This window comes from Anopheles ziemanni, chromosome 3, assembly GCF_943734765.1.
Source record: "Anopheles ziemanni chromosome 3, idAnoZiCoDA_A2_x.2, whole genome shotgun sequence".
Classification (NCBI taxonomy): domain Eukaryota; kingdom Metazoa; phylum Arthropoda; class Insecta; order Diptera; family Culicidae; genus Anopheles; species Anopheles ziemanni.
Window position 1 is genome coordinate 48,609,606 of NC_080706.1, and position 25,223 is coordinate 48,634,828.

Genomic DNA, 25,223 nt, shown 5'->3' on the forward strand with positions numbered 1-25,223 from the left:
TTCCCCGTTCCATGCACAAAAGTGGAAAAATAAAACTCTGTCTCGTCCCGTGTCGGTTCGATTGCATAACAGCCCTGACAGGGCACGGTGTGCGGGACACAGCGGAGCGAGATGGTGTGTCTACTTCCTTGAACGTTCTTCCCCAACCTCTCGCATTAAATTCGGTGAGTGACTGTGAGGCCCTTTTTGGGTTCGGGCGTCTGAGCGACCGGGATTCGTTTATTTTCTTTCATAAATTTCCCCACCATCCTCCAGCGGGGGGCCAGGGGTTCGGAAAAGATCGTTCCGTTCGTTTGCCCCCACTCCCCCTTGTAAATTATGACGAGAAAAGCCACCCCCCGTCCGTAGGTTTTCTTAGACTCTTAGCGGCTCCAAACGCCACAGTAGTCTTGCGTTTATCCGCACGCACGACCATAATCTTCCCGCGAATGACAAGAAAGCGCTGGAGCGGAGAGCAGCCGAAGGAAAACCGTAATAAAAACGGTGCTGGAAGCGTAGCATGAAAAGAAAAAAACCACCGTCAATCATGCATTACAGCATAGGAATCTACCACGTGCTCAAACATCCGTGCACGGTTCGGGGGGTGACATAAGCGGATTACCCCAAAGTGCCATATTCCGAACACGATGTAATGCCGCACAGAAAAGCATCGGCCGTTGTACGATTAATTAGTTTGTTATTTTCTCCACCCTCGATTGGGTCTGCTTTGTAGGGCGATTTTTTCTCCCACCGACTCGGTTCGCCTACGTTTGGCCGCACAATATTCCTCATTTCTGCTCAAATTAGCATCGTCGACGGTGGAGACACTTACGGTTGAAATAACAAGTCAAGAATGGCGCTGTGTTTTTGTTTGCTCTGACTGTGGCTTTCTGTGGCGTTTGGCGAAGAATGGAAACACTGGAACTACGATTCTGCAATATCTTATGTCACATTTCTCCGGTCGTTGTCATTTAACATTTATATCCACACTTATTTTGGTCACGGGTTTTTCCACACTGAACTCTAATGGCCGCTTAAGATCGAGCACACCACGTGCTAGACACTTGTTTTTTTTATTATTATTTTTATTACGGGCCCACACTTTGCACGCCGCAGCAAAAGCACAACGAAACACTCAGCGAAACAGTGAACCACCATGCGTCTCCATCGATATGTGTTGTGATTAGCTTCCCTCGAGCAACGCTCTAAACAGCACACCCTGCCGCTGCCAATAGCAACGGGCCCTCGCTACTACGACCAAACGTTCTGCTATCCCGAACCGCTGCCTTCTGCCGATTGAAAGCGGAAAAATGGAATATTGAATCCGCTCGAGCTGTGTGGGTCGGGAAAACGGTTGGTTGCGAACAAAAAACCGGGACGCTCCGCACAACGGATGCGACGACGCGCGTGTGCGCGTGTGTATTTGTGCGGCTCGACAACGAACACACCGGTGTGTGAAGCCGACCGAGACGTTTTTCGCAAAACTCGCGTCCTATCGCGTGGACCGGTGGAAAAGCATCCGCACGAAGGGAACGTTCATTTTCGACTGAACGGCGCTGCCTCGAGCCAACTTTGGCAAACTCTTTCGGGCGATATCGTCCGGCAAAGGCACAGCATCCACCGGGCTACCGAGCTACGGAGAGTGACCCACTCCCGAAGCCCCATTCTGATCGGGTCTCGCATTTCCCGGCCACTCAGCATTTCCCGGTTCCGCGTGGTGCCTTTTCATAGTGGATCCCGGAGAGTGAGTTCTCGGTAGTTGCGTGTGGCGGGAGTTCGACGACGTTGGCGTCCAGTCTCTCACGGGCCGATGTTGGCAGGAGGGGAAAACAATGTTGGTGAGTCACACCAATTCCGCTCGTACCGAGCTGTATATAAACAACTAAAATAAAAAAGAAGTACTCAAACAATTTCCCGGAAAACAGCTGAGGACAACGGTTGCTCGCCCGCAAATATCGGGTATGGGTTCATGTTGTATTTTTGCATGCCATTACTTTGCTAGTGTAGCTCGCAATGTATGACACTTAATTGATTTTTGATCACTGGTAATTTTCACCTTCTTTTGTTTATCAATTTCATATTTCACTTGAGATTTTTTACCACATTAAAGAAAATATTTTACTGAAGCATTTCGATTTAAGATTTCTATTCCAATAGTCCTACATTTGGGATGATATTTTTCAAAATCTATTCCAACATACCGGTTCCTAATAGGAAAATACGAAACGATGTGCCCATGGTTCCGTTGACGAAATAAAACAAACAAAAAGCCTTCCAGCTTATCGATAAGCCACACTCAGCACGGAGGGCAACGCGCCCGTCACGGATGAACTCCCTTCGTTGAGTGACATTTATCCTTCGGCCGCGCGATGTTCACGCAAAACAGCAAACGATGGATTCCGGTGGCTTTCTACGGGCCTCTTCATTCACGACGTCTTGTAAGACTGGGTGCATTGCTTAACCATTTCCTTTTGTGGTGAAAAATAATATGTTTTTTTATGTTTTGCCTTCTTGGAGCTCTGGCATTCTGGTTTAATTAAAATCCCCTCACAAATGCCCCCCCCCCCCCCCGATGCAGACAATCAAACGTGATGGAGTATAGTAAGCGCATCGACACGACCGGCTTGTCATTAATTTTCTGAGCTTCTGTACGAACCTCCGTCCTGTTGAGCCCGAGCGATTATGAACGAAGCCCGCTAAAGAGAACAATTTTCGCCTTCATCATACACCGATCTGGGACTGGGTGGTAAAATTACATCCGGATCCGTTTCGCACCCATCGTTGCGGGGTGGTTCCAAGCGATGAAAGAATAATCTGTCCCTTTTCTCGTGCTCGACGATCTTCGTGGTGTGTGGTGCGTGCGGTGAGGAATTCCGAGATTCCCACACGTCAGCACCACTTCCTGGCAAAAGGCAGGCCCATCATCGGAATGTGCCGTTTTGTGTATGCGTGTGTATCTGTGTGTGTGTGTGTGTGTGTGTGATGATAGTTATGGTTGGCTTCAAGTGTCTCGTAAAACTAACGCCACCCCGGGTGCCATTTATCGGACCATTCACACGAAGGATGGCGAAGCATGAAACCGGCGGAAAACCGGTTCGGTAAAGCCGGAAAAAGTGAAAGTTGCAGGGAACACCCCCGAACCCGCACTTTCGAGGAAGCGAGCAAAGTCTCGTGGGAAGAGTTTGACAGAATGAAATAGGTCGAACAACATCCTTCCCCCGTCTTCCGCCTTGCTCAGTCCCTTCGAATGTCATCGAGTTCCCTGCTGCGACGTCCAGGTGGTGTATAAAATATGCTTATTTAAGCTCAACAGACGATCGTCCCGAAGCGTAGCCAAGCGTGAAGGTCCTAAATTGTCGCCCGGGTTCTCCTGCTACCCCACACGCCCTCACTTTTCCGCTGCCGTGCGAGGCCAGCGAGGATGAAAAGTGTTGGCAGAAAATGATAATTTGGTGATTGTGATACGGGGAGCGTTTACGGCTGGTTAGCCAGCCCGGGATGGATACTCTTTCAAACAATGTATGGTTTTTTAGATGGCATTTTAAATAGATGTTTGAGCACCATTATCCTTTGTTGATGCCATGCCCGAGAACATTTTTTATCATTATCTCTTAGTGTCCTTCATCAGATGCAGAGATTTTCCGGCACGACTTTTATTTTTGTAAGTGTGTACTTATAATCATGCATTGAGGAACTTTATTGACCGAGATAAATGTAAAACATTCTTTTGGACTCATGCTTTGCCATTGACGGAAAATTTCACATCTATTTCAAGGCTAATTTCGTCCTTCTCCACGTACTTTCCGAATCGTCATATTGTACCAAATAAAGGTACAAGGTCACATTGAAAAATTCAAACTTAAATTATATTTTCAACCATGCATCTTGTTCAACTTTACAAAACAACCATTTTGATAAACAGGCCAAGCGCACACACTACCATAGGGCATAATATTGACACAACTCCGTAGACCGCAATGGCTTCCGTTTCGCTCCATATACCCACGAATCATCGTTTCACACATCGTTCAACGCGTTATACTTATCCCTTTCGGTACGCTTTCGGTAGCACACGTCCTCCGTTTGGGAGGCGGTTTGATTAATAATTAAACGTGAGATCGTCAACCGATGACATCGTGCCGGCACTTGGTCTTTAAGCAGAACGCAAATAATCGAGCGAAAGTGTCATGTGCTGGTTGCGGTGACAACTTTACGTCACTGCTAGAGTTTTTCGTTTGTTTTCTTTTTAATTTTTTCGATCGAATGTTCCAATGCCGATTGAATATATTGCTAATATTACAGTGTTATGCTTCAAAATAAGGCTTTTACATTGCTTTGTGAATGCAAGTGAGCGTACGCGTTTTGAAACTCTCTGCATCTCGAGACGTAAACCAGCCAACATCATCCTTAATCAATAAAATGGATTTACTAATCATTTTGTCCTTCATCGTGGTCTTAGTGTCAATGGCAGCCACGTCAAATCAGGGTTCTTCAAGGCAAGGTGAATGATAGAAGGTAGAAATTTATCATACACAGTTTAGATTGTCTGTGTGTGTGTGTTTGTGTTATGTATAAAGAGAGTATCGTTCCAGCGTTTGGTTGGTAGCATTAAAGATTAACGCACTTAAAAACCCCTTCGTTATCCTATCGCCACGAATCATACACAGCTACCCGCAACGATACACACACTCGTACCACAAGTTCATACCGGCTGATGGTGGGAACTGTAGCGTTAAGTTCTAGCGGCGGAACAGATGTTGCACGTGGGTTGGCGCTACCGAAGATGATACACGTTTCCATAACCTAGACGTCCAATCAAGAAGCACCGCGGTCGGTACAGCTGTACCGAAAGTTCTCATTGTTTGCTTGGCCGGAAACGCGCTGGGACGACGGGACGACGAATTCCCGGCAGCCACGTACACCCCAAGGCCGTCGAGGAAACGATCGGTCGCCCCCGGGGGGCTCAAACAATTTTCTTAAACCCGATTGATGCGTCGAGTGGGAAAGACGTATCATTGTTTCGTCCGAAAAAGCTTTCAACCGGCACTGCAAACCCTTATGCAATAGAATATTGTGTTTTGCGGGCGCTCTCGAACCGTTCATAAATCGATCAAGTTTGTGATAGTTAAAGTTTGGCCACGTACACGAAAGAAGGAAAAAGTTCTGCGCCGTTTCGGAACAAAACGAACGGTCGGGAAGTCAAGCGATAGCAAGCGAAAGACTTGCCCCGCGTTCGGGCATCCTTCCACAAGCGGAAGTGCTCGTCATGTTGCCCCTCTGATTGCCAGAGCAGCGCATCAAATAGTAAACAAGGAATGTGTAAAGTTTTCGCAAACTAAATCGACCTTCACACCGGTGGAGGATTCTTTCACCAAGTTGAAGTTTCTGGGAATCGCTTTTAAATCGAAATCGAAATCGAACACCCGTCCCTCGGAATAAAGTTGTGTGAGCAGTGTTGTGTAGGATACATATAAAATACAAACTATTTCAAAGTAAGTATTCATGGAGGTAAAACGAGAAACAAATAGTTGGAGTTCAAAGTTGGAGAAAAAGTCAATCGTAGTGTAGTACAAGAAAAAGAGTTTTATAAAAATTTGATGAATGAGTAAAAAAAGTAAAAAAAGCTAAGTCAATTGTTCAAGTCTTATAACTAAGACGAAAAAACTTATAAATCACTACTTATAAAAGTAATATATGTTATACGATAAAGTTGAAACAATTGGCAAAGAATGGCACGATAAAAATAATTATTTATTCGGAATACCCTTAGAAAGAGAGTTGAAAACTCTTATAGTTCTTTTTAATTTAAATTGTGTAATCTCTTTCAAAGGTTTAAATATCGATTCCTTTAAAAAAAAACAGGCGTGATATATCTGCTAGCAATAGAGAAATGTAAATGTGTATGGTGAATAGTACCTTTAAAGTGCATGCAACTATCGTTGTTGGATTGAATAACGTACTATTGTCGTAAAGGATATTTATAAACAACAAGTTCGCACGCTTCGGTTTGCAAAAAACAGGAGAAAAAAACTCTAATCCTTGAAATAGGTGATACATGAATAAAGGAATTAAATAGGATTGGCACACAAGTTGAACTGCAACTAAACTAAGCCTTTTCGAGGTATGTTTGATTTGTAGATCGTTGATAGTTTTTTCAAATCAGCAGATATCGAGGCACGATAAAGCGTTTCGCAAGTTCTTCCGTTCGCTTTTTCGCGTTGGCCGTTGCAAAAAAGACTGGGTACTGTTTGTTTGCCAAATTCGATAAATCATTTGATCGAATCGCGCCGTCCTTGGGCAAACATTGGCACCAATTCCGAGCAAATCCTCTTATGACCAGTTCCTTTTCTCTCCGCTCTTCTAACACACAATGCAGATGCAAGTCCAACCGACCAAATACGTCGGGCTGGTCGCGGACCTGATGCCGAACATTCGGCTCATGCAGGCCAGCGGTCACTTCCTATTTCGCTACGTCACCGGCCCGATACTGATCCGGAAGGTGTACTCCTGGTGGACGCTCGCCATGGTGCTGCTGCAGTTCTTCGCCATCCTCGGCAACCTGGCCACCAACGCGGACGACGTGAACGAGCTGACGGCCAACACCATCACGACGCTGTTCTTCACGCACTCGGTCACGAAGTTCATCTACTTTGCGCTCAACTCGGAGAACTTCTACCGCACGCTCGGCATCTGGAACCAGACCAACTCCCATCCGCTGTTCGCCGAGTCCGACGCGCGCTATCACTCGATTGCGCTGGCCAAGATGCGGAAGCTGCTCGTGCTGGTGATGGCCACCACCGTGCTCTCGGTCGTCGGTGAGTATCGTGAGCGTGTCCTTCCGCGAAGGAGGGGCCCGAAAGTCGATGCCGTACGTGCCAAAATGTGGTTCCGTGAAGGTTAGCGCCGATGGTTGGTGCTTCCTGCTGGGCCATCGGGAACGCGAGTCCGAAAATCCGTGGCTTCCAACTTGCGGTTGATTAATCGTTCTTTCGGCCCTTCTTTTCGACAAACTCCCGTGTGGAAGTGCGAAGCTAATTTTCGGCACCGTACGCCATTGCTATTTCTTCCTCCGCTTGCCAACGCTGCAGCCTGGGTAACGATAACGTTTTTCGGCGAAAGCGTGATAAACGTGTTCGATAAGGAAACGAACGAGACGTACACGGTGGAAATCCCCCGGCTGCCCATCAAGTCCTGGTATCCCTGGAATGCCATGAGCGGACCGGCGTACATCTTCTCCTTCATCTACCAGGTACGTACGTAGAACCGTCCGCCGCGAGTCCAGCATCTTCATCATCATCGTCGTCCTTGTCGTGGTCGCAAGGTATCACAAGAGGCGCTGGTTAAATTATGACCACGAGGGGTGCGCGATTTTTCCCGCGACCAGCACGGTGGAAAGATAACGTGCCAGACCCTGGAATGGCATTAAATGGGAGGGAAAAAGACGATTATGGAAATGTCCGACCCATTTTCTCGTCCGAAGTATTATCCGTGGCCAGTTGGTGGGTCGATAGCCCTGCGACCATTGTTGGTCCTTGGGAGGGATCTCGGGGGGAGGTTTTGGAGAGGAAGGTGGACATCCTTTTTGCCAGGTTCCATTACTAATGGACAACGGTTGATTGGAGGTAAGCCGAAGCAATTACGTTCAATATGGCGCAGTCGGGGTCACCTACGCGATTGAATAATGATGTTGAACACTCAGTAAATCTTACGATGCGCCATTAACTTTCACTGGACGATCGGTAGCACAATTGAATTAGACGAGAGCCATGAGAACAATTCATTTTATATTCATTAAATAAATAGGTAAGCTTGATTCTCATGCCACGTTATTAAATGTGAACAGCATTCATGCATTATTCAATCAACTTATTTAGGATATTCGTAACGAAGTAACGAAAGTAGCAACAAATAAGAAAGACGTATATCCTTTTTGTCTAATTGAACTATTTGTCCATTTCAATTGGCGCAATAAACAAACGGACAATTAAAACCTAGTGCATAATGGAGTTGAATTGTTTCCAGCTGGCGCGAAAAACACACAAAACTGCCATCGCAAAATGGCTCCGCGGGGCCTCAAGAATTGCTCCAGCCGGAAACCTGCCCCAGCGCTCCCATTCTCATAAACTTTGATGGGTTGTTTTTAATTTTATTTCCGCTCGTAAGCGACTAATGGACTTTTCATGCTCGGGTAGACTTGCAGTCAACTCGCCCCGAACGCTGCCCGAGGGTTGAGTGATTTCTTCCCGAATCCGTCGGGACAGGCTAAGCTGCCCGGTTGCCGATCGGGTTCCCAGTCTGTCTTACGGGACCGTTCCCCTCCCCCTCCGACGGGTGCAATTCTGATGTATTTTTGATTTTTTCCTTCATTTTCCGCGCGCAATTTAACGCTCCACAGATTTACTTCCTGCTGTTCTCGATGGTCCAGAGCAATCTCGCGGATGTTATGTTCTGCTCCTGGTTGCTGTTGGCCTGCGAGCAGCTGCAACACTTGAAGGTAGGTGGCCAGCTGCAGGAAGACGGTCGGAGGCATTTGAGGTAGAACGTGGGGCATTTGATTTTTCTTCAATTTCACTCACTTACCACAACTTTCCTTCCTTTCTCGTTCCGACCACCATGCTGCTCACAACACCACAATGTGCCCTAAATTGTTGGCGGACGCTCCGTTGTCCCACCGGCCGTTTCGCAACGTTTCGCGCAGGGAATCATGCGACCCCTAATGGAGCTGTCTGCCTCGCTGGATACCTATCGGCCCAACTCGGCCGCTCTGTTCCGAGCAATTTCAGCCGGCTCCAAATCGGAGCTTATCATCAACGAAGGTAGGTGGTGTGCGGGGCAGGAATGAAGCCGGGTCCGAAATCGAGGACCAACCTGCTGTATTCATCGAATACTGATGGAATGGTCGCGTCTTCATCGTTCTCGTTTGACCTTTCCTCGACGCTAAAGCTGGCACGATGAGACAAATGAAATGAAGCACGAAAAAAAAACCCACATCCCGAAACCAAACCCCCTGAGTGGATCAAAATGAAAAGCGAGGAAAAAACAAGGGTGCACGAAAAGGGACAGATAAAACAACGTGCGACACCGGTGGACTAGACTTTGGCGTAAAAAACATCCTATAAATTGAACTTTAAAAATAGCTTTCAATGTTCGCCGACCGTTGTGGCACTGGGTGGGAGTTTGGTTGGAAAACTCACAGTCCACCAGTTCATATGCGGCTACACTAGTGTCAAAATGTTTAGAAGAAAGTCAACATTAATGACATGACAACGAAGAGTAATCAAACATTAATTCAAGTAATTAAACATTAATTCGTTAAACAGTAATTGAACATTAATTCATTCATTAAACATTAATCCAGAGTGCATCTGTAAATTACATTTACAAGCATTTTATGTCAACTTGAAAAAGTTTTACTAATTTCACTTATGTTCTACTGATACGTCACTTCTGAAAACACAAGAAAGCGATTGCGTTTAAATCTGTGGCAATATTCCACAATTTTAAAATACAAAATAGAAATATTTCTCGTCTTACACATAAATATGGGCTGCCCTGTAAAATCACTCAACTTTCGAGAGTCAATTCCAACGAACTGCCACGGGCGTGGCTCGGTTTGTCAGGCTGGTACGCGAAATGCATATTAAAATCCCCCGCCAAGGTTTCACCGTACCTTTCACCAACAGCTAGTTGCTGTACTAGCGTATCCATTTTTAGCTCGCTTCCATTTCATCCCTTTGAACTAAGTGGGGGTCTTTGGTTTGGTTTTTACTTTTTCCATTTTTATTTTTTTTTTTACAAAGCGATACAGTTACGTATGCTTCGGTGAACTTGGCCGCGCCGGTTTATTATCAGCTTTGGCGTTTATCCCCACCTTGCGAGGGGAGGGGGGCAATAGCAGCTAAATGTAATTTATGGGGCTTATGTCGATCGCCAAGGATTTACTCGCAACGCCGTCCGGAAAAGAAGTGGGCCACGGTGGAGCTTTTGAACGCCGGTCAACCGCAACTACTCACCGAAGGGGGTGTAGCTCAAATGGTAGAGCGCTCGCTTAGCATGTGAGAGGTACCGGGATCGATACCCGGCATCTCCAAGGATATTCTTTAATATTTTTAAATTACAAACTTCTCTTGACCCATGCTCTTAGCTTATCTTAGAGATTTTATACCTAGCTATCCGTGTGTAGAGACACAATATATTTGTTTACTACTAGATGTAGAAAACTCTTATTCTGCGCGGACAACATTTTTTGTTTGAAAAGTTAACTTTCGCTTGGTTTTTTCCCAGAAAAAAATCCGGACGTAAAGGACTTCGATCTGAGCGGCATCTACAGCTCGAAGGCGGATTGGGGTGCCCAGTTCCGGGCGCCGTCGACGCTGCAAACGTTCGATGAAAATGGCCGCAACGGAAACCCGAACGGACTTACGCGCAAGCAGGAGATGATGGTGCGCAGCGCCATCAAGTACTGGGTTGAGCGGCACAAGCACGTCGTACGGTAGGTGTTTCGAATGTTGTAGAAATTCTGTTGATGAATTATGCGTAGCTCCGGATGCTCCGATGTACGTCTTCAACGGACAAAAGGTGTTTTTTGCATCACTGAATTTAATATGGTAAACTTCCCGAAAACCAACTCATGACAGTTCCTTCTGGTTTCGCGATCAGCAACGGTAGCTGGATGTGCTCAAGAAAACCTTAAGTATTCTTCAAGAGCAGCAGCCGGTGCTTTCGTCTTCGGTTCAGATGAAAGACGCTTCACCGAACGACAAAAGGAAAGCGACCAAGTATCTTTTCAGGTTGCCCATGGCAACACATCCACTTGACTGATAAGCACGAGGGCGAATCCTGGGCGTCAGTATTGCACCAATTTCTCCAGGCGTCAACAGGTTGAATACAATTTTCCTGTCTCTGCCTGAAGCACACCTTAAAGCTTTGATGTCGTGGCACTGCTCATCAAATTCATGTCAACCGAACCATGAAACGTCTCTGAGGACGTTGTAAAATTGGATTTTTTTCATGACTTTTTCATAAGTGAAATTGAATTGAAAGAAGAATTTGAAAACTTGGAAACACTTTATCGGCAGCTTTCAACTTTCCATGAGGTTCTTCTATTGGTTCTTTTGTCCTCAACTATTGTTAAACTAATTTGAAGCATCACCAAACATATTTGTAAAAATGTGAAAAGTAAAATCCTTCCCCATCCTAACCGCAGTACGAATGAAAGGAAAAACCCTTCCCGACATATTGAATGCTTGCCCAGCATCGTGCGGTCAAATCCCACGAAATCGAATAAACGGTTAGCGAAACCGGAGGTGGGCAGATGTCGGTTGCTCAAATCCCGGATTTGCGGGCTTGTGGAAATAGAAATTGTGATTCCTCCGTAACACTGCCATAAATCGCTGACGGCAGCACATTACCCGTCGTGGTATCGTAGCGGGAAAAAGGAGAGGCGAACAGCGTTTAGATGCCACTCGGGCAAATTGAATCATCTGGACGCGATGACTTGCGTGGGGCTTGAGCGTCGAAGGATAACTGCTCCAACATCTGGCCGGGCTAATACAGCTGTAAATTTCGTTAGACATCGTCTTGATGTTTGTAATACCAGGCCGATGTATCGGTAGGCCGCCGCTGTAGGAAGTGGCGCCGGTGTAATGGTATTATTCTTTGATTCTGCCTTCGTGCCTGATTTAAGACCAAACGCTCGGGGCTCCCTAGCGTCCTTATCGATGACCCACTTCTGCTTCTTGGAGGGTCGAACACTTTGTTTTTTCGCCGATCGTTATCCCAATCGTTGCCAATTTCCACCGAGAACTTTGGCCCAGCGCTACGACGCCCGGTTTGTGCCAAAACCACACGCACCAAGCGAGTGCCAAGCGTTTAACGAACTTTTTCCTAGCGTTTCCAGTGTGCGATGTAGGCGCTTTGTTTGTTGCCGCATCTTCGGGCGGCATTTGGCGCCTAATCGATATGCAATTGGCTTGATTTAGCTTGGAGTTAAGCTTACGCATCGATCGGATGGAGTTTTTATTACGGATTTGGTATTATTTTTATCAATTTCCTCTGCCTTTTCTTCCATTTTTTCGAATTGTTTTACTTATTTTAAGACACGACTAAAATTTCCTTATTTTCAAAAGCTTGATCGCAAAAGGGTGCTCGCGCTTTATGCAAATATGTTAACCCGGCGACGCCTCCTCAAATTATACCAAGCTTTTCTTTATGGCCAACTGATCCCTTAAAGCACAGCCGTCATCGGTGATGCATGCAAAATGAACCATACGAAGGAATTAAGGGTCGTGTTCTTTTATTATTGCGCTCCGTCTCGTATCCGCCGGCCGCGTCTCCATATCCCACCCGGAACCTACGAAACCCAAAGCCATGTGGCATTACGCAATCGAAACGGGTCGGAAAATGAACGCGCCAAATGAAAAGAAAATCCTTCTCGAGTGGTGCTGTTTTCCGGGCTGCCACCAGTGCCCTCCTTCATCTGCTTAAAGGAGGTTGACACGATGGCCTCCACGTTCCCTCACCAGTTCACGTGCCCTCTTTGACGCAATACGCCCCAACGTACGTCCTGGAATGATCTCGGCTTTGCGAATGTTCCGTCCACACGATTGCGACAAAAAAAAAAAAAAAACACACGCCGTTTTCATTCAAACGCTGAGCCGCTCGGTGCACCGAAGAACTCAGAACATCATTTCAGCCTGTGTCGTTTTCCCCGAGGCCAGCTTTTTGTTTGGCCTACCATTTCCCAGCACAGTTCGGGGGTTTCAATTCGGGGCCGCCGGCCGGTGGATGGGACAATTTTCTGTGCTGACTGGTTTTCCGCGTACTTTTAAACGACACTTCGACAAACAGAGTGTGTTGGGGTTTGGCGGTTGGCACGTGGGATATTTAACAGAAACAAGATTCCGCCCGACAACACAGCGACGTCTGACAACGGCGTGATTTGAATGGCGTTTCGCCGGCGGATGTGTGATTTTGGTTCTTCTTTGTGTGTTTGTGATTTTTTTTTGTCTCACTTTTTCCCTCCAACGGCACTGATCCTCAGGAGTGTTCCTCAGAGGTTGCGTCCCGCGAAGTTTCAAATTTCCCCGCCCGTAGGACGCACACTGGGAGGTGGCGAGCAAGCAGCGCGTTTCGTTCGTTCCGTTGAATTGGGAGTTGGGGCCTCGAATGCATTGGGGAATCGAATGTTTTCACATTGGAGGAAATGTTATTTGATAGCATTTCTGCCAACGTTGTTCAAGGCTCATTTATTTTGGACCATGTGCAGAGCAGTAAAATGACTTTGGAGATACGTGTTAACAGCACGTGAGATTTCGAACCGAGCAGCACAAAGCATGTGACATAAAATCTTTAAGGGTGTGTTTCTAGCTAACTAAATTATGTCTCAAATCGTTTTACTTTCTGAACATCGGCGTTGTGAATTTTTAATCTGAATACCCACCCAAAAGTTCGGCATAAAAGGAGTGTCCATGCAAGCAATCAGTTCAGCTTCAATGGCAGCAATTTGAAGCCATTAAGTGAACAACTTTCTCGCAATTGCACCATAAAGAGATGTTTAAAAGTTTCCTAAGGGAAGTCCAATCAAGTTATAGAGTTTCTCAGGGCACGATTTTAATGATGGAAATTAAAATGGATTCTCACCACTAATAGGACTTGAGGATGATAGAGAAAACCGGAACCACTCGGTATTCTTAATTCGGTTTACTTCTCTCCGTTTGCAAAGCTCATCAGATCCGAATTGTGCTCGTATCATTTGTACTTGTCAAATAGAGGGTTTAGTTAGGCTCGATTATGATCAATTGATACTGAATTTCATTTCGATATCACTTTAGGGTATCATTTTATTGAAGTATTCTTCGGGCGCCCGTTTTATTGCTCACAGCAGGAAAAACAGGCTGAACAAAACCACTCCCATCAGGAGACGATGGTGTCCCATCAGCTAATGCTGCCCTTATTTACTTTGCATGACAGATTGAATGATGGATGAATATGGAGGATGGAGCTACCAAGCGACGACCGGAACACGCCAACCGGAAGGGGAGTTATTTTTCTCATGAATCCAAACAGTCCGACCTAATATCGATCATGCATGAATTGATAAATATTTTTATTATTCACAAGTGCGGGGAAGCGACTTGTTGTCAGAATGTTACTTGTTCTTTTTTTTTTGTTGGAAAGCAAATCATCGTGTTGAAGGAAGTGGAAAAAAAGTACAAGTTATAATTTTTGTTGAACGAACAGCTAAAAGTATTTTCTTCAGCTGAAAGTGTGAACAAAAACTTCGTAGGATTGTGACCTAGTTGTTTTTTTCCTTTCTGCTTTAGCCTCGTGTCGGCCATCGGAGATACGTACGGTCCTGCGCTCCTGCTGCACATGCTGACCTCCACCATCAAGCTGACGCTGCTCGCGTACCAGGCCACCAAGATCGGCGGCGTCAACGTGTACGGGTTGACCGTCATCGGATACTTGTGCTACGCCCTGGCCCAGGTTTTCCTGTTCTGCATCTTTGGCAATCGGCTCATCGAGGAGGTACGTGCCGGGAAACCTCGAAAATCGTCCGCTGGAGAACGATGTTTTCCTTCTGCATTCGATGCTGCCAAAAAATAGCACGCCACTTTCCCACCTACTCAGCATCACATTGACGGGTTTCCATTGCGTTTTTCTCTTTTCATTTTTCGATGTTCTCGTACTACATTCTTTCGACGTTCGCCTCCAGAGCTCATCGGTGATGGAAGCGGCCTACTCGTGCCACTGGTACGATGGCTCCGAGGAGGCGAAAACCTTCGTCCAGATCGTGTGCCAGCAGTGCCAGAAGGCGATGACCATTTCCGGGGCGAAGTTTTTCACGGTATCGCTGGATCTGTTCGCATCGGTAAGTTTGGCTTGGTGCAAGAAGAATGAAAGTCAATGCTCGGACGACCATGCTCCAGCCTCCTCCCCGGGGGGGTGTATAATCCGTCCTTAAACGATTTCCCACCCGAAGGCGAGTGCGAGACGAACGCCTTGACAAAGGATCTGACTCGCACCATTCGGACACTTGCCTTCGTCACGTCGCGGTGCCGAAAACTCACTTGCTGATCTTTGATGTGGCGTGTTGTGTTTGCTTTTTTTCATTCTCTTCCGAACGTCGTGATAGGTCCTGGGAGCCGTGGTCACCTACTTCATGGTGTTGGTGCAGCTGAAGTAATCGATTCGAAGCGAGGAAAACATCCAACCACACGCACACGCACCTCCCACCGACATCCTTAGTACATTTAGTACACCCTCACTTTTGTCCCATTCTTCTGACGTTTTACCGAACACAAGGGATGGTCACGTTTGGAGCTGTTATCGAAAGGTAAAGTGAAGCGACCATCGGCATATGCAACCGATTCTCTGAAGCTGAAGCATTTGCTGTTGGAATGAAAGATGATTGTTTGTGAGAGAGCAAAATTACTACAATTGACCTGTTAACTTCATAAACTCTCAGAAAGCAAAAATTGTTTAATTTGGTCTTTAATGTGGCGTTGCCTCTGTGCCTGCTAGTCTGATACAAGTGAAGAAAAAGTACAAGTTTTTTAAAGCACTCAAACAAATTTACGAAACAATAAACAACAGTGAAGAATAAAGATTGCTCTTTATTTATTTTCCTGTTTTCTTTGAAGTATTTGAACTTTTCAGACCGATTAAATTTGTTTTATTTGTTTTTAAACAAATTTGCATTGAGTTGAAAGGATGATGTGAAAACTTGGTTTGTTTAGATACGCACTGTATTCCGTAAAGTGTGATAGTTTAAATAATTCAACAAAAAATTGGCTGATTATAATTTTTGAAAAATTACCAAAACAGAACAAGGTGTAAGTATAGTAAAGTCTATTTTTTTATTATGCACGCAATGGAACACCCCATCTTCAGTGAGTTCGCCTGTTAGACGCTTACGTACTGCATCCGGACAGCGTAACCTCTCCGGTAATTAATGATCACATGGGTGAACACTAACACTGGCAGGCAGATCAATTTCCACGCCCCGGAACGCCAAAGCCATGTTACCCAAAAGATAGTGGTCCAAGAATTCAAATTGTAAAATTGTCCATTTCCTCTTGTCCGCTTTCTTCCTGTCTGGTCCGTAATGGATTGGGAGGGGAAAATGGAAGAGCAGGGGGGATTTATTGCTCTCTGCGCATCTGTTGAGATTGCAGTTGGTTGCTCGGCATAGGAGAGCAAAGAAGAAAAAAAAATTGGAAAAAACAGAAACATCCAGCGATGTTCGCAAGAAAAATTAGAAATGCATAAATTAACAAAAATTCGCGAACCCAAAAGCAAACGCCCGACAACGAACGGGCGGTTTTTTTTTTTTTTTTTTGCTTCCTTCGTTGTTACTTCCTTTTGGCGAAAGAATCCGCTACACCCGCGGGCCCGTTGCCATGGTTCGGGATGAAAACTTTCTCAACGCGCGGTGGAAAATGGGGAAAAGGAGAGTGCGAAAAAAAGACGTTTTAGCGCAAAATTGCTAACTGAGGCTAATATAATTGCAAAATGCAACGGCAATCGGTGGTGGAGCAACTTTCGGAAGCGAATCTTGTATGTTTGTGTGCGTATGTGTGTGTGTGTGCCGCTATGTCGGCAAACGCGTTGCATCGCAGCCTTCCGTCGTTGTTTCCGTGGTTGGCAGTGTAAGTGCACTCATTTTCCACAATTTTAATGGCTCTTTGTTTCTTCCCATTTCTGCGTCTATCAATTCCAATCGACAGTAATCCGTTCGAAAACGGGTCCGAGTTGAGTGAAAACTGTAAATAGGCGAACGATTTGGAATGTTCGGCAGCGAAACAAAAAAGAAAAGTCAATCTGTAAGTCCATTTCTGCAACGATGCTGGAGGAAACTTTGGTAGTTATAACTTTGCAGGAGTCAGTGAAAAAGGTAATTACAACCATTCGAACTATTTTAAAATACGGAATAAAAAGCAAAATCAAAGTTTGTTTCGAGTTAATGCTTTACGAATCGGAATATTTTATTACTTCAACTTTAAAAAAAGTATGAAACCCAGCGGGAAATTTCAATGCATTCGGAATATTCCAACACAGAACATGCTTAAATAAACTCAAGACCACTTCAAACCATATTTCAGCGCCAGATCGAATGATATCTGGAAAATTGCTGGCAATACCTTTGTTCAAGGTTTCATTTCGCCTTTCATCGCGATCGCAATCGCAAATCAATGCTTTATCGACCGAAGCAGCGGCTCTTTGTGTGTGCTTTCTTTTCCAGTTGATTTCGCTGCTGCTATATCAGCTCGTGCTGCATAAGTGAAGAAAATACGAACGAACCATCTTCGCGTTCGACTACCCAAAAATTGTAACCAATGACGTAAAGCTCGTCCGTTGCATCATAAATCCCAAACCTCCCCGTCCGTGAGCCGTTTTTGTGTCCGTGAGTCGTTCTTTTCCGTTTTATTCATCTACATCCGCGCGAAAGTATACTCGCGGGACCCGCTTCGGAATATGATGAACAAATCATAAACATGTGTTATGATGCCCGGGGCGCACTGGGGGCGGAAGATTGGTAATGGCTCACGTCATGGAGGGAACATTTTATGCTCCGCAAGATAGCCCGAGACCGTTTGTCGGATGCTTCGCCAGCCAGACCGTGATTTCGGCGATGAGATCGCCGCTCCGGAAGCTGCGATCGTGCACCACTAAAACATATCGGCGCGGTGGAGAAGAAAAAACCCGCCAGACCGTAACCAATGTTTCAGCATATATCGGGGTATAATTATCTCGTTAGCAAAGCGTGGGCTCGCACACACTAAAACCTGGGGGGAAGTGAGCGTTGTGCTGCTGATGTGTGCTGAGTGTTGCCTTCCGAAAATGTCTCCCAAGAAGCGTGAACTCAAACCGTCACGAAAGTTACAATAACAAACGAAACAGAATTTATTATCGATTAATGGAAGAAAACCCGGAGCGAGTGTTCTATTTCGCGAACACTCCATCGCCATCGCGAACCAAATGGACTGACTGAGCCGTGGCTATCAAGCACTGGCTGGGCTTCGCGTTTTCTCAACGAACTTTTTAATAACACGATAGGAAACAAAGAAAACTGAAGCAGGAAAAAAACCCAACACCAACGCACACCCATTTTCCATCGGCTCATAGCGCCGTACAACATGCAACTGCCAGGGGAAGGAAATGATAAGTTGCAATAGTTTGCTTCTTTCTTGTTTTGTTTTTGGTTTTAAGCACCGGGTGGGGCGATTTTCTTTCATGCGCGCCCTTTTTGCGTTTGATCGCACATTTAAGCGTACTTTATGAGAACACACCTTTCCGCACCTGTACCAGCACAACCTCTCTCTCTTTTTTCTCTCTATACACAGTTCTTCAAGGGCTTCACGTCGATTTTGATGCCATTTGCTTCCTCGCGCTTGCGATTGCACGGTTACGCATCATGGTTCTATATTTTCTTGGCAAATTCAATTCGGAAAAAAGAAAACCACCCAGCGATAGAACATACGAACGTCTTGGCGGCGTCTTTGGAAGGGCAGCATGGTTCAGTGATATGTAGCAGCGACCTTCGAGGTGAGTTGCTCGATTTCCCCAAAGTTCGTTCGGCGCTGCACACACATCTTTGTTGAGCAATATTATTAGTAAGGTTATCGTTTCGTTCTAGGTAAGTTGCTAGACGAGCATCCAAGAAGTGTGTTGCAACATGTCGGGGTTGAGATGATACTTAGAACAACACACAGGTCGCTTCTTTTTCCATGCATGCAACAGCCACCTCAATTTGGATAAATAAATTATATTCAATCAACTCTTCTGTTTCATTCTAGGCAACTTCATTTCAATTTTTCCTATCGGTTTTAGTAAATTACCCATAAAGATAAAATTTTCATTCCACTAATGAGTAACACCGCACAAAGATTTCGTTTAATCATCCTCTGATTGATGTTCGTTTTCTTTCAATTGAGCTTCATCAAACCGATGGCCCAAAAGTTAATCCTCCCGCCGTTAATTGCGAAGCTACGGGACGTGCAAAATAATAGGCAATGGCAGCAGAAGCTCAAGCATCCATGACGAATCCCGGTCCGAGTGGGCATCGACGCTGCCGCTGCACGTGCCGGCTCCGTGCGGAATAAATAATCCCAATTTCACCGACCGCGGCTGGGTAGCCGGATGAAGTTTGCAAAAACTTCACCACACCACGAGGACGAGATGGTGAAAAACGGAAAGAAAGCTCGCAGGTGGCGGTGAATGAAACAGTTGAAAATAAAAATAAATAAATTTGATGAAACATCAACGCGGTGTCGTTGGCGGTTCGTGAGCCCACGCAAGCGGTGGCAGTGGGTGGGTATTGATGGAGGAAAAATAAAAAAAATAAAACAACCAATAGTTGATAATGATACTGGAATTTTAATTGATAGTGAAAAAGCGTAAAGCTTTCAGGTGTAATTATACCGATCGCACCACAGGGCAAATAATAACGAATTCCGACCTGCGTTGCGTGCCAGAACGGGGGATTGGTTTGATGCACGAATGAAATTGGTAGAAGAGCGAGAAAGAGACGGATTGGAGGGAGAGGTGGAAAGATAGGATTACGCGTGGGCGATTGTTGAAATTGAAAATCAAATGTTGAAAAGCACGTAAAAATCGCCCCGCACCTCAACAACAGCATCAAACGTTCCGGCTTTCCTTTGAAATGATATCCAGTTCGGATGGGACTTTGGAGCTTTTTTCGGGTGTTTGTAAGGCCATTACTTTTCCCAGCAGTTACATTTGCAACCAGTTTTCCACTGCGGTTACGAGACGGTCCTGTTTTATTTATTTCGCATGCGCATGTGAAAAGTCGAATTTTTATGTTCCTAAAATAGGTGTATAATAATTTTATTTTCCAAGCACCTAACCATCCGTTTCATGGTCCATGCTTCCGTTCGAAGGCTCCACAAAATTCAACGGCGAAAATTTTTAACACGTTTTTTTCAATTTTCCACCAACGCACACCAACGTTGGGTTGACGTTTGGCGCGCATACGAAACATGGGTCACTTTCTCCTTCGGAATCACTTCGGAACGGCGGGTAAAGAAAAAGAAAAATGTTCAAAATGGTTTCTTCCAACAGTGGAAATTTTTGGACCCGTTCGCACATCCAACCGTACGCCATCTTTTCGGGCCGTAACAGGCCGTCCAGCGGTAACGGCACTTACGACGGTACGGTTGCACTTTGTGTTTCAGCCATTTGCCAGAAACGGAGAGGAAAAGGAAAAAGTTCAACCCATGGCGCGAGGTGGGCGTAGGTCAACGCGCTTCTTCCATTGTTTCGTAAATTCCTCTGGTTTCCGCTTCCTTTTCCGCGGCGCAGACAATGAAACCGATCAAAAGTGACTAATGACTTGCGAACGGCGAGTGATGCACGAAATCAAATTCGATCAATCGAAGACGTTACGTAGTGTTTTTTAATATAGGGGATAATTTATATAGAAATGTTTTGTTACTATCGAAAATCGTGGTGTCAAACAGGCTCATAACACGAAAACCATTTAATATACATGATTATATGATTGTAAAACTCAATGCACAAAACTATGCATTTCAGTACAGTGATCTTATATTGTTGTTTTACAACAGAAAGCCCAAAAGAGTTTCTCTCCACTTCACTTCAGACACTTAATTTCTACCAAGCTATCAACAACATCTCTTACCACTAAAAAACGGGTAAATTTTCTAACAAACTCCATGACAGTTGACTTGATACCCGCTCAAGAAGAGATAATGTAATTCAGGATGTGTGAAAAACAAAAACGAAAGTATTTTCCATCCTAAAAATTATGACGACCGTAATTCTGCGTAATAAAGAAATAATTTGAAATGATAACCTGTACAGTTTCCAACGAATTTTACACTTCTGTTGAATGATTCATAACGTGCGACCAGCGTCGGAAAAGCCCTCTCGGCATGAAAATATAAAGCCACATCACCAGGCTTCTGATTCAATCAGCTGCGCGCGTTGTAAGCGCGTGCTTTATTTCGTCGGTATTTTATCATTCGTTTTGATAAAACCGAATTCAGCAACTGAACCAAATTTCACGATGCGCTAACGAGCGCCTGCAGCCGCCCGAACGAGGCCGGGAAAATCAGGGCTCTTGCGAAAAGGATGGATAAAGGTTGTGCATTTTTGGAATAAAATTGATAGCCCAACAGTGCGTGCGCGTGCCGGCAGCGGAGCAAGCAGGTGTAAGCTACCAATACATAAGCATGAGGAGCATCAGCATTCGTGCGGCGGGAGACCGTGGCTATAATGCTTTCCCTTACCGAGTCGGCAAAGGGTAGACGGTAGATGTTGTCTGCATAACGCCGAGAGCCGGCGAGCTGCGCGCCACGGGGCGCTCATCAAACCGTAATGTAGTTTGCGGCTCGGCACTGGCTACCGTTGGGATGGAAAAACTAAAACACAGCCATGAAGGAACACCCAACATACACGCCTCGCAGGTCACGAACAAACTTTATCAGCTGCATTAATTAATCATTGGCATTTATGATTCTGCACCCTGTACCTCCGATCCCGGCCAAATTGTCGGACGGACCTGGCAGTTTCGAGCGAAAGCAGCGACACCCCGACGAAAACAATTAAATTTCGATCAAACGGCACAAACCAAATGGGCTGCACTACGCTGTGATGCACCAAGCGATGCGTTTTTGCTTCCTTCTTTTTCCTCTAACGCTTGCGTATGGGTGTCATTGGGAAAAGTTTTTCCAGCTTGTCCTGCCTTCTCCATTTTCTGTCGCCCGGAAAGGTGTGGGCGTACGGTGTGTGGCTGATTTAATGAACTTGCAAAAGTTTTCAACTTGCGCTCGGAAGTCAGCGACAAAACGACGGACAAGTGGGCTGCATTTCCACCGGTCCCTTAATTGCACCGTCGGTGGAAATAAAACCAGTTTTGCGCCAATGAAAAGGAAGAATGTAGCTTTGTCTTTTAGCCGAAGAACCGGTACCCGGAAAGTTAGTAACCATTATTGCACGGGTACTTTGAGATGAACGAAGTTCGAAACTACTAATTACTTTCCAATAAAAAACACAAACGATTTTACAAGTGTACCATAATTAATTTAAAATGCTTAACATGTGAGAATATGACAAAATTTAGTTTATAGTCTCAGTTTTTTAGTAATTATTGGAGGACCACTTTGAAATTGGGCCTTGTTCCCAAACATAAAAATAATGTTTGCAGCAATAACTGTATTACACTTCTCGTAGCTGTCTAAATTAAAATTTCAAAATATTTTTCCAAAAAATAGTTTATGTGTTCCATACCTGCCTCTCCAATATTCATAGACCGACGATTCATGCATTTTTTATGATTGTCAATATGGAAACAAAGTTAAAATTGTAGTACAATATTGTACCAAAAAACAAGTCATATGTTTTCATTACTTTGAAAGAAAAATAGTGAATGCGGATTTTATTTTTATTTCATTTAAATTGTTCAACATTGAAAATTCAAAGGTTTTTTTTTATATTAACGTGAGCCAACCCGAATATGTTTGTAGAAAAGTAATTAATTTAAATTTAAATAGTAAGTTAATATTTAAAGCATACTTTAAAACAGGATTATATCCGATTTATTTGATGGAAATATTATGATGGGTAGCTGGAGTTTAATTGGAAGCGTCTGACTGTTAGCAATGATTTTTACCTGACCCATTTCTCATTAAAAACAATAATTAATCTAGAATCGAAACCAAACAAAAGCAACCGTGGGGATAATGTGTTACCATAGCGTCGAAAATTAATTAAAACTCATTCGCACGCAAATGATGGATTTTTCAGTTTTTTCAGGCTACCACACGGATTTCGTCCTAAATACTCTGCAACGGGTCATTGCAGAGGGGGATAACAGCTCGCCGTACTTGAATGTGAACCGCATTCGAAACGCCCAGATGCTACTGAAGGCCACCGGGAGGCCCGTTTACGCATGTTTACCATTTTCCAAATTCCGCAATCACCAACGCATGTGCAATCACTCCAACAAGCCACTGCAGGCCCCTTCCCGGAGCCTTATCGATGCTTCGAGCATCCTTCAACAGCGACAAACTATTTCTACTCCCTGTTGGCGTTGCGTTTCCCCCCTTCCCTCACCCCGCCACCACCACACAAACAAACACCTGTTTCGCCCTTTGGCGCCCTCTGGCCACTGACATGCACCGAGGGCGCATTGTTGCAAGCGGATCGCGTGTCCCTGGCGCAAAAACGGGGGGGCTTCCTTGCAGACAAAACACGCGTCAACACGGCACGAGGTACAAGTGAGGCGCGCGTGCGGTGCGTTACGCGCATCCAACCGCCCGACACGCCCGTACCCGTGCCCGTGTGCCTCTGTGTAGGTGCGGGCCTTTGTATGCTGCGAGCGTTGAGCCATCGGCGCTTTTCCTCGGCGAAGGTGGAAAACTTCCTACCTACCATGGCACGGTGGTGTGTGTTGGTTTGCCGGAGTGTTTGCGGATGTGCTGGTAGCCGGCCATCGCGTATCGCGCGATGTTTCGTGGTGTGTTGCTTGGTTGCGTCTTCATGAATTTTTCGCGCATCACCTGCCTTCCGCTAAGCCCACTTCCCACATCGTGCGAGCGATCGGAGAAATGCGGGCGGCAAAAGGGAGGGAGGGAGGCAAAACTACCGCTAAAACCGGCCCCTCACCCCCGGCCCGTCCGTTGCCGTGGCGCTATGCTCCACCTGCGTAAGCCGTGTACGCGAATGCGTGATCTTCATGGCGTTCCCCCCCCACCAACACTGGAGACAGCGCTGTGTGCGAGCGGCCTTTGATGGTGTGCGCAGTTCTTTAAATATTACCCTCACGGCCCACCGAAGACATCGTTCAGTGTGGTTCCAGTGGTTCGCCAGTGAAGATCTCGCAAAAGACCGTTCCGATCCGATCGAGCCCCGTTCCGTTTGCTGCTGCCAGAGCCACCTTCCTCGAGCGATCAGGCAGGGTCCCGACCAAAGAAATCCGGCAGCCGGAAAAAAAACCAAAGAGTGCGCATAGCCCGTTGTGTTCGTGAAACCGACAAAACCCCAAAACCAAACCAAGGTATGCCCGCCCCGATTCCGGTTCCGTTTGCAGTGAAACTTGTTTTGTGTAGCAGTTCGAAGTTCTAAAACCCGCAAAAGACTTTTGTACCAGAACAATCATACCGCAAGTGATCCACTTTAGCCTCGGAAGGATACAATGAATACAGGGACTTCGAAACCGATACATTTCGGAGCTAGTGAACAAACAGTTTTTCCCCCATCATTACACAATCGCCGTCGATGCAGCTCGTTGCAGCGGGTTTACAAAATCGCGGAAATCACATTGCTCCGCAGCGTCTTAGTTAGTAGTTCCCACTGCTTTTCCCAGTGATCCCCCCCCAGCACGGGCAAAAGCGCCTACTTGGTTGAAAAACCGGTTCACTGTACCGATTGCGACACCATCCAGCACTGCTTCCAGCATCCCGACGGGTGCAGCCGAAACATGGCATGCGGTGCATTCGGTGCACCACTGTCTGCCGTTAGACGTCGAACGATATTTGAACGAATCGCGCAACAGTGTGAGCTTGGTGTTGCTTGTAGCGGATTTCGCCATCGGCTGCAGAAATGGTGATTGAAACGGTGCTACTCGTTGTTGTCAGTGGTGGGCCAATTTTCGCCAGCACCGTGCAGCCTCCCACCAGTTTTTCTTTGACAATCTGTGTCCCCTGGATGACGACAACAAAATACAACCCCAGGGGCCAACCAGGAGGGCCCGTTTTCCACCGGGCAAACTGGTATCGAGACGACGATTTTTTCTGCTTCGCTCATTTTTCGGAAATGAAAGTGCTTTTCCGTTCACTTTCAACACCCGTCCCCGGTTGACGCTGGATTGAACGGACGAAAACGCTTCACCGTTTGATGATCGATTTTTATTTGCTCACTTTGAGGCGGGCTGCGAATGCCGAGACGATACCGTACCGATGAACTAGTTTTATGGTGCGCACAAACGGTAAAAGATGAGAGATTGTTTGAGCGAGGACAGGAAAACCAACACAGCAGTGGAAAATATTTTTCACCGCAATAAAGAGAGATAGTTTTTTTCTGCTTTCTTTTACAACGCTTTTCACATGATCATCGTTTCTTTTCCTTTCATTTTAGTTCTGTCTTAAATATCAAATATTTGACATCAAACATTCTGTTCAATTTTTCTATTTGTCAATTGTAGCATTTTTGTTGGAAATTAATTTTATTTTTAAAAACACTTTGATAAATCATACAAA

At 45.5% G+C, this 25,223-nt stretch overlaps 1 protein-coding gene and 1 non-coding gene across 2 annotated transcripts; both read left to right on the plus strand.

Annotated features, from left to right (window-relative positions):
- Window positions 1–6,349: 6,349 nt before the first annotated feature.
- LOC131290040 (odorant receptor coreceptor) lies at window positions 6,350–15,166 on the plus strand. Its single transcript, XM_058319421.1, has 8 exons — window positions 6,350–6,794; window positions 7,068–7,228; window positions 8,375–8,473; window positions 8,678–8,795; window positions 10,264–10,471; window positions 14,304–14,508; window positions 14,696–14,851; window positions 15,116–15,166. The coding sequence occupies exons 1-8, from the start codon at window positions 6,350–6,352 to the stop codon at window positions 15,164–15,166; spliced, it is 1,443 nt and encodes a 480-aa protein (XP_058175404.1).
- On the plus strand, window positions 9,997–10,069 carry Trnaa-agc (transfer RNA alanine (anticodon AGC)). Its single transcript has one exon. It is a non-coding gene; the product is annotated as a tRNA-Ala (tRNA).
- Window positions 15,167–25,223: the final 10,057 nt, after the last annotated feature.

What these genes read in the sequence shown, in the direction of transcription:
- LOC131290040 (XM_058319421.1), top strand. Translation starts at nt 6,350, where the DNA reads ATGCAGATGCAAGTCCAACCGACCAAATACGTCGGGCTGGTCGCGGAC. An exon ending in CGGCACAAGCACGTCGTACG is followed by an intron (nt 10,472 to 14,303) that starts GTAGGTGTTTCG and finishes TTTCTGCTTTAG; the next exon opens with CCTCGTGTCGGCCATCGGAG. An exon ending in CGCTGGATCTGTTCGCATCG is followed by an intron (nt 14,852 to 15,115) that starts GTAAGTTTGGCT and finishes ACGTCGTGATAG; the next exon opens with GTCCTGGGAGCCGTGGTCAC.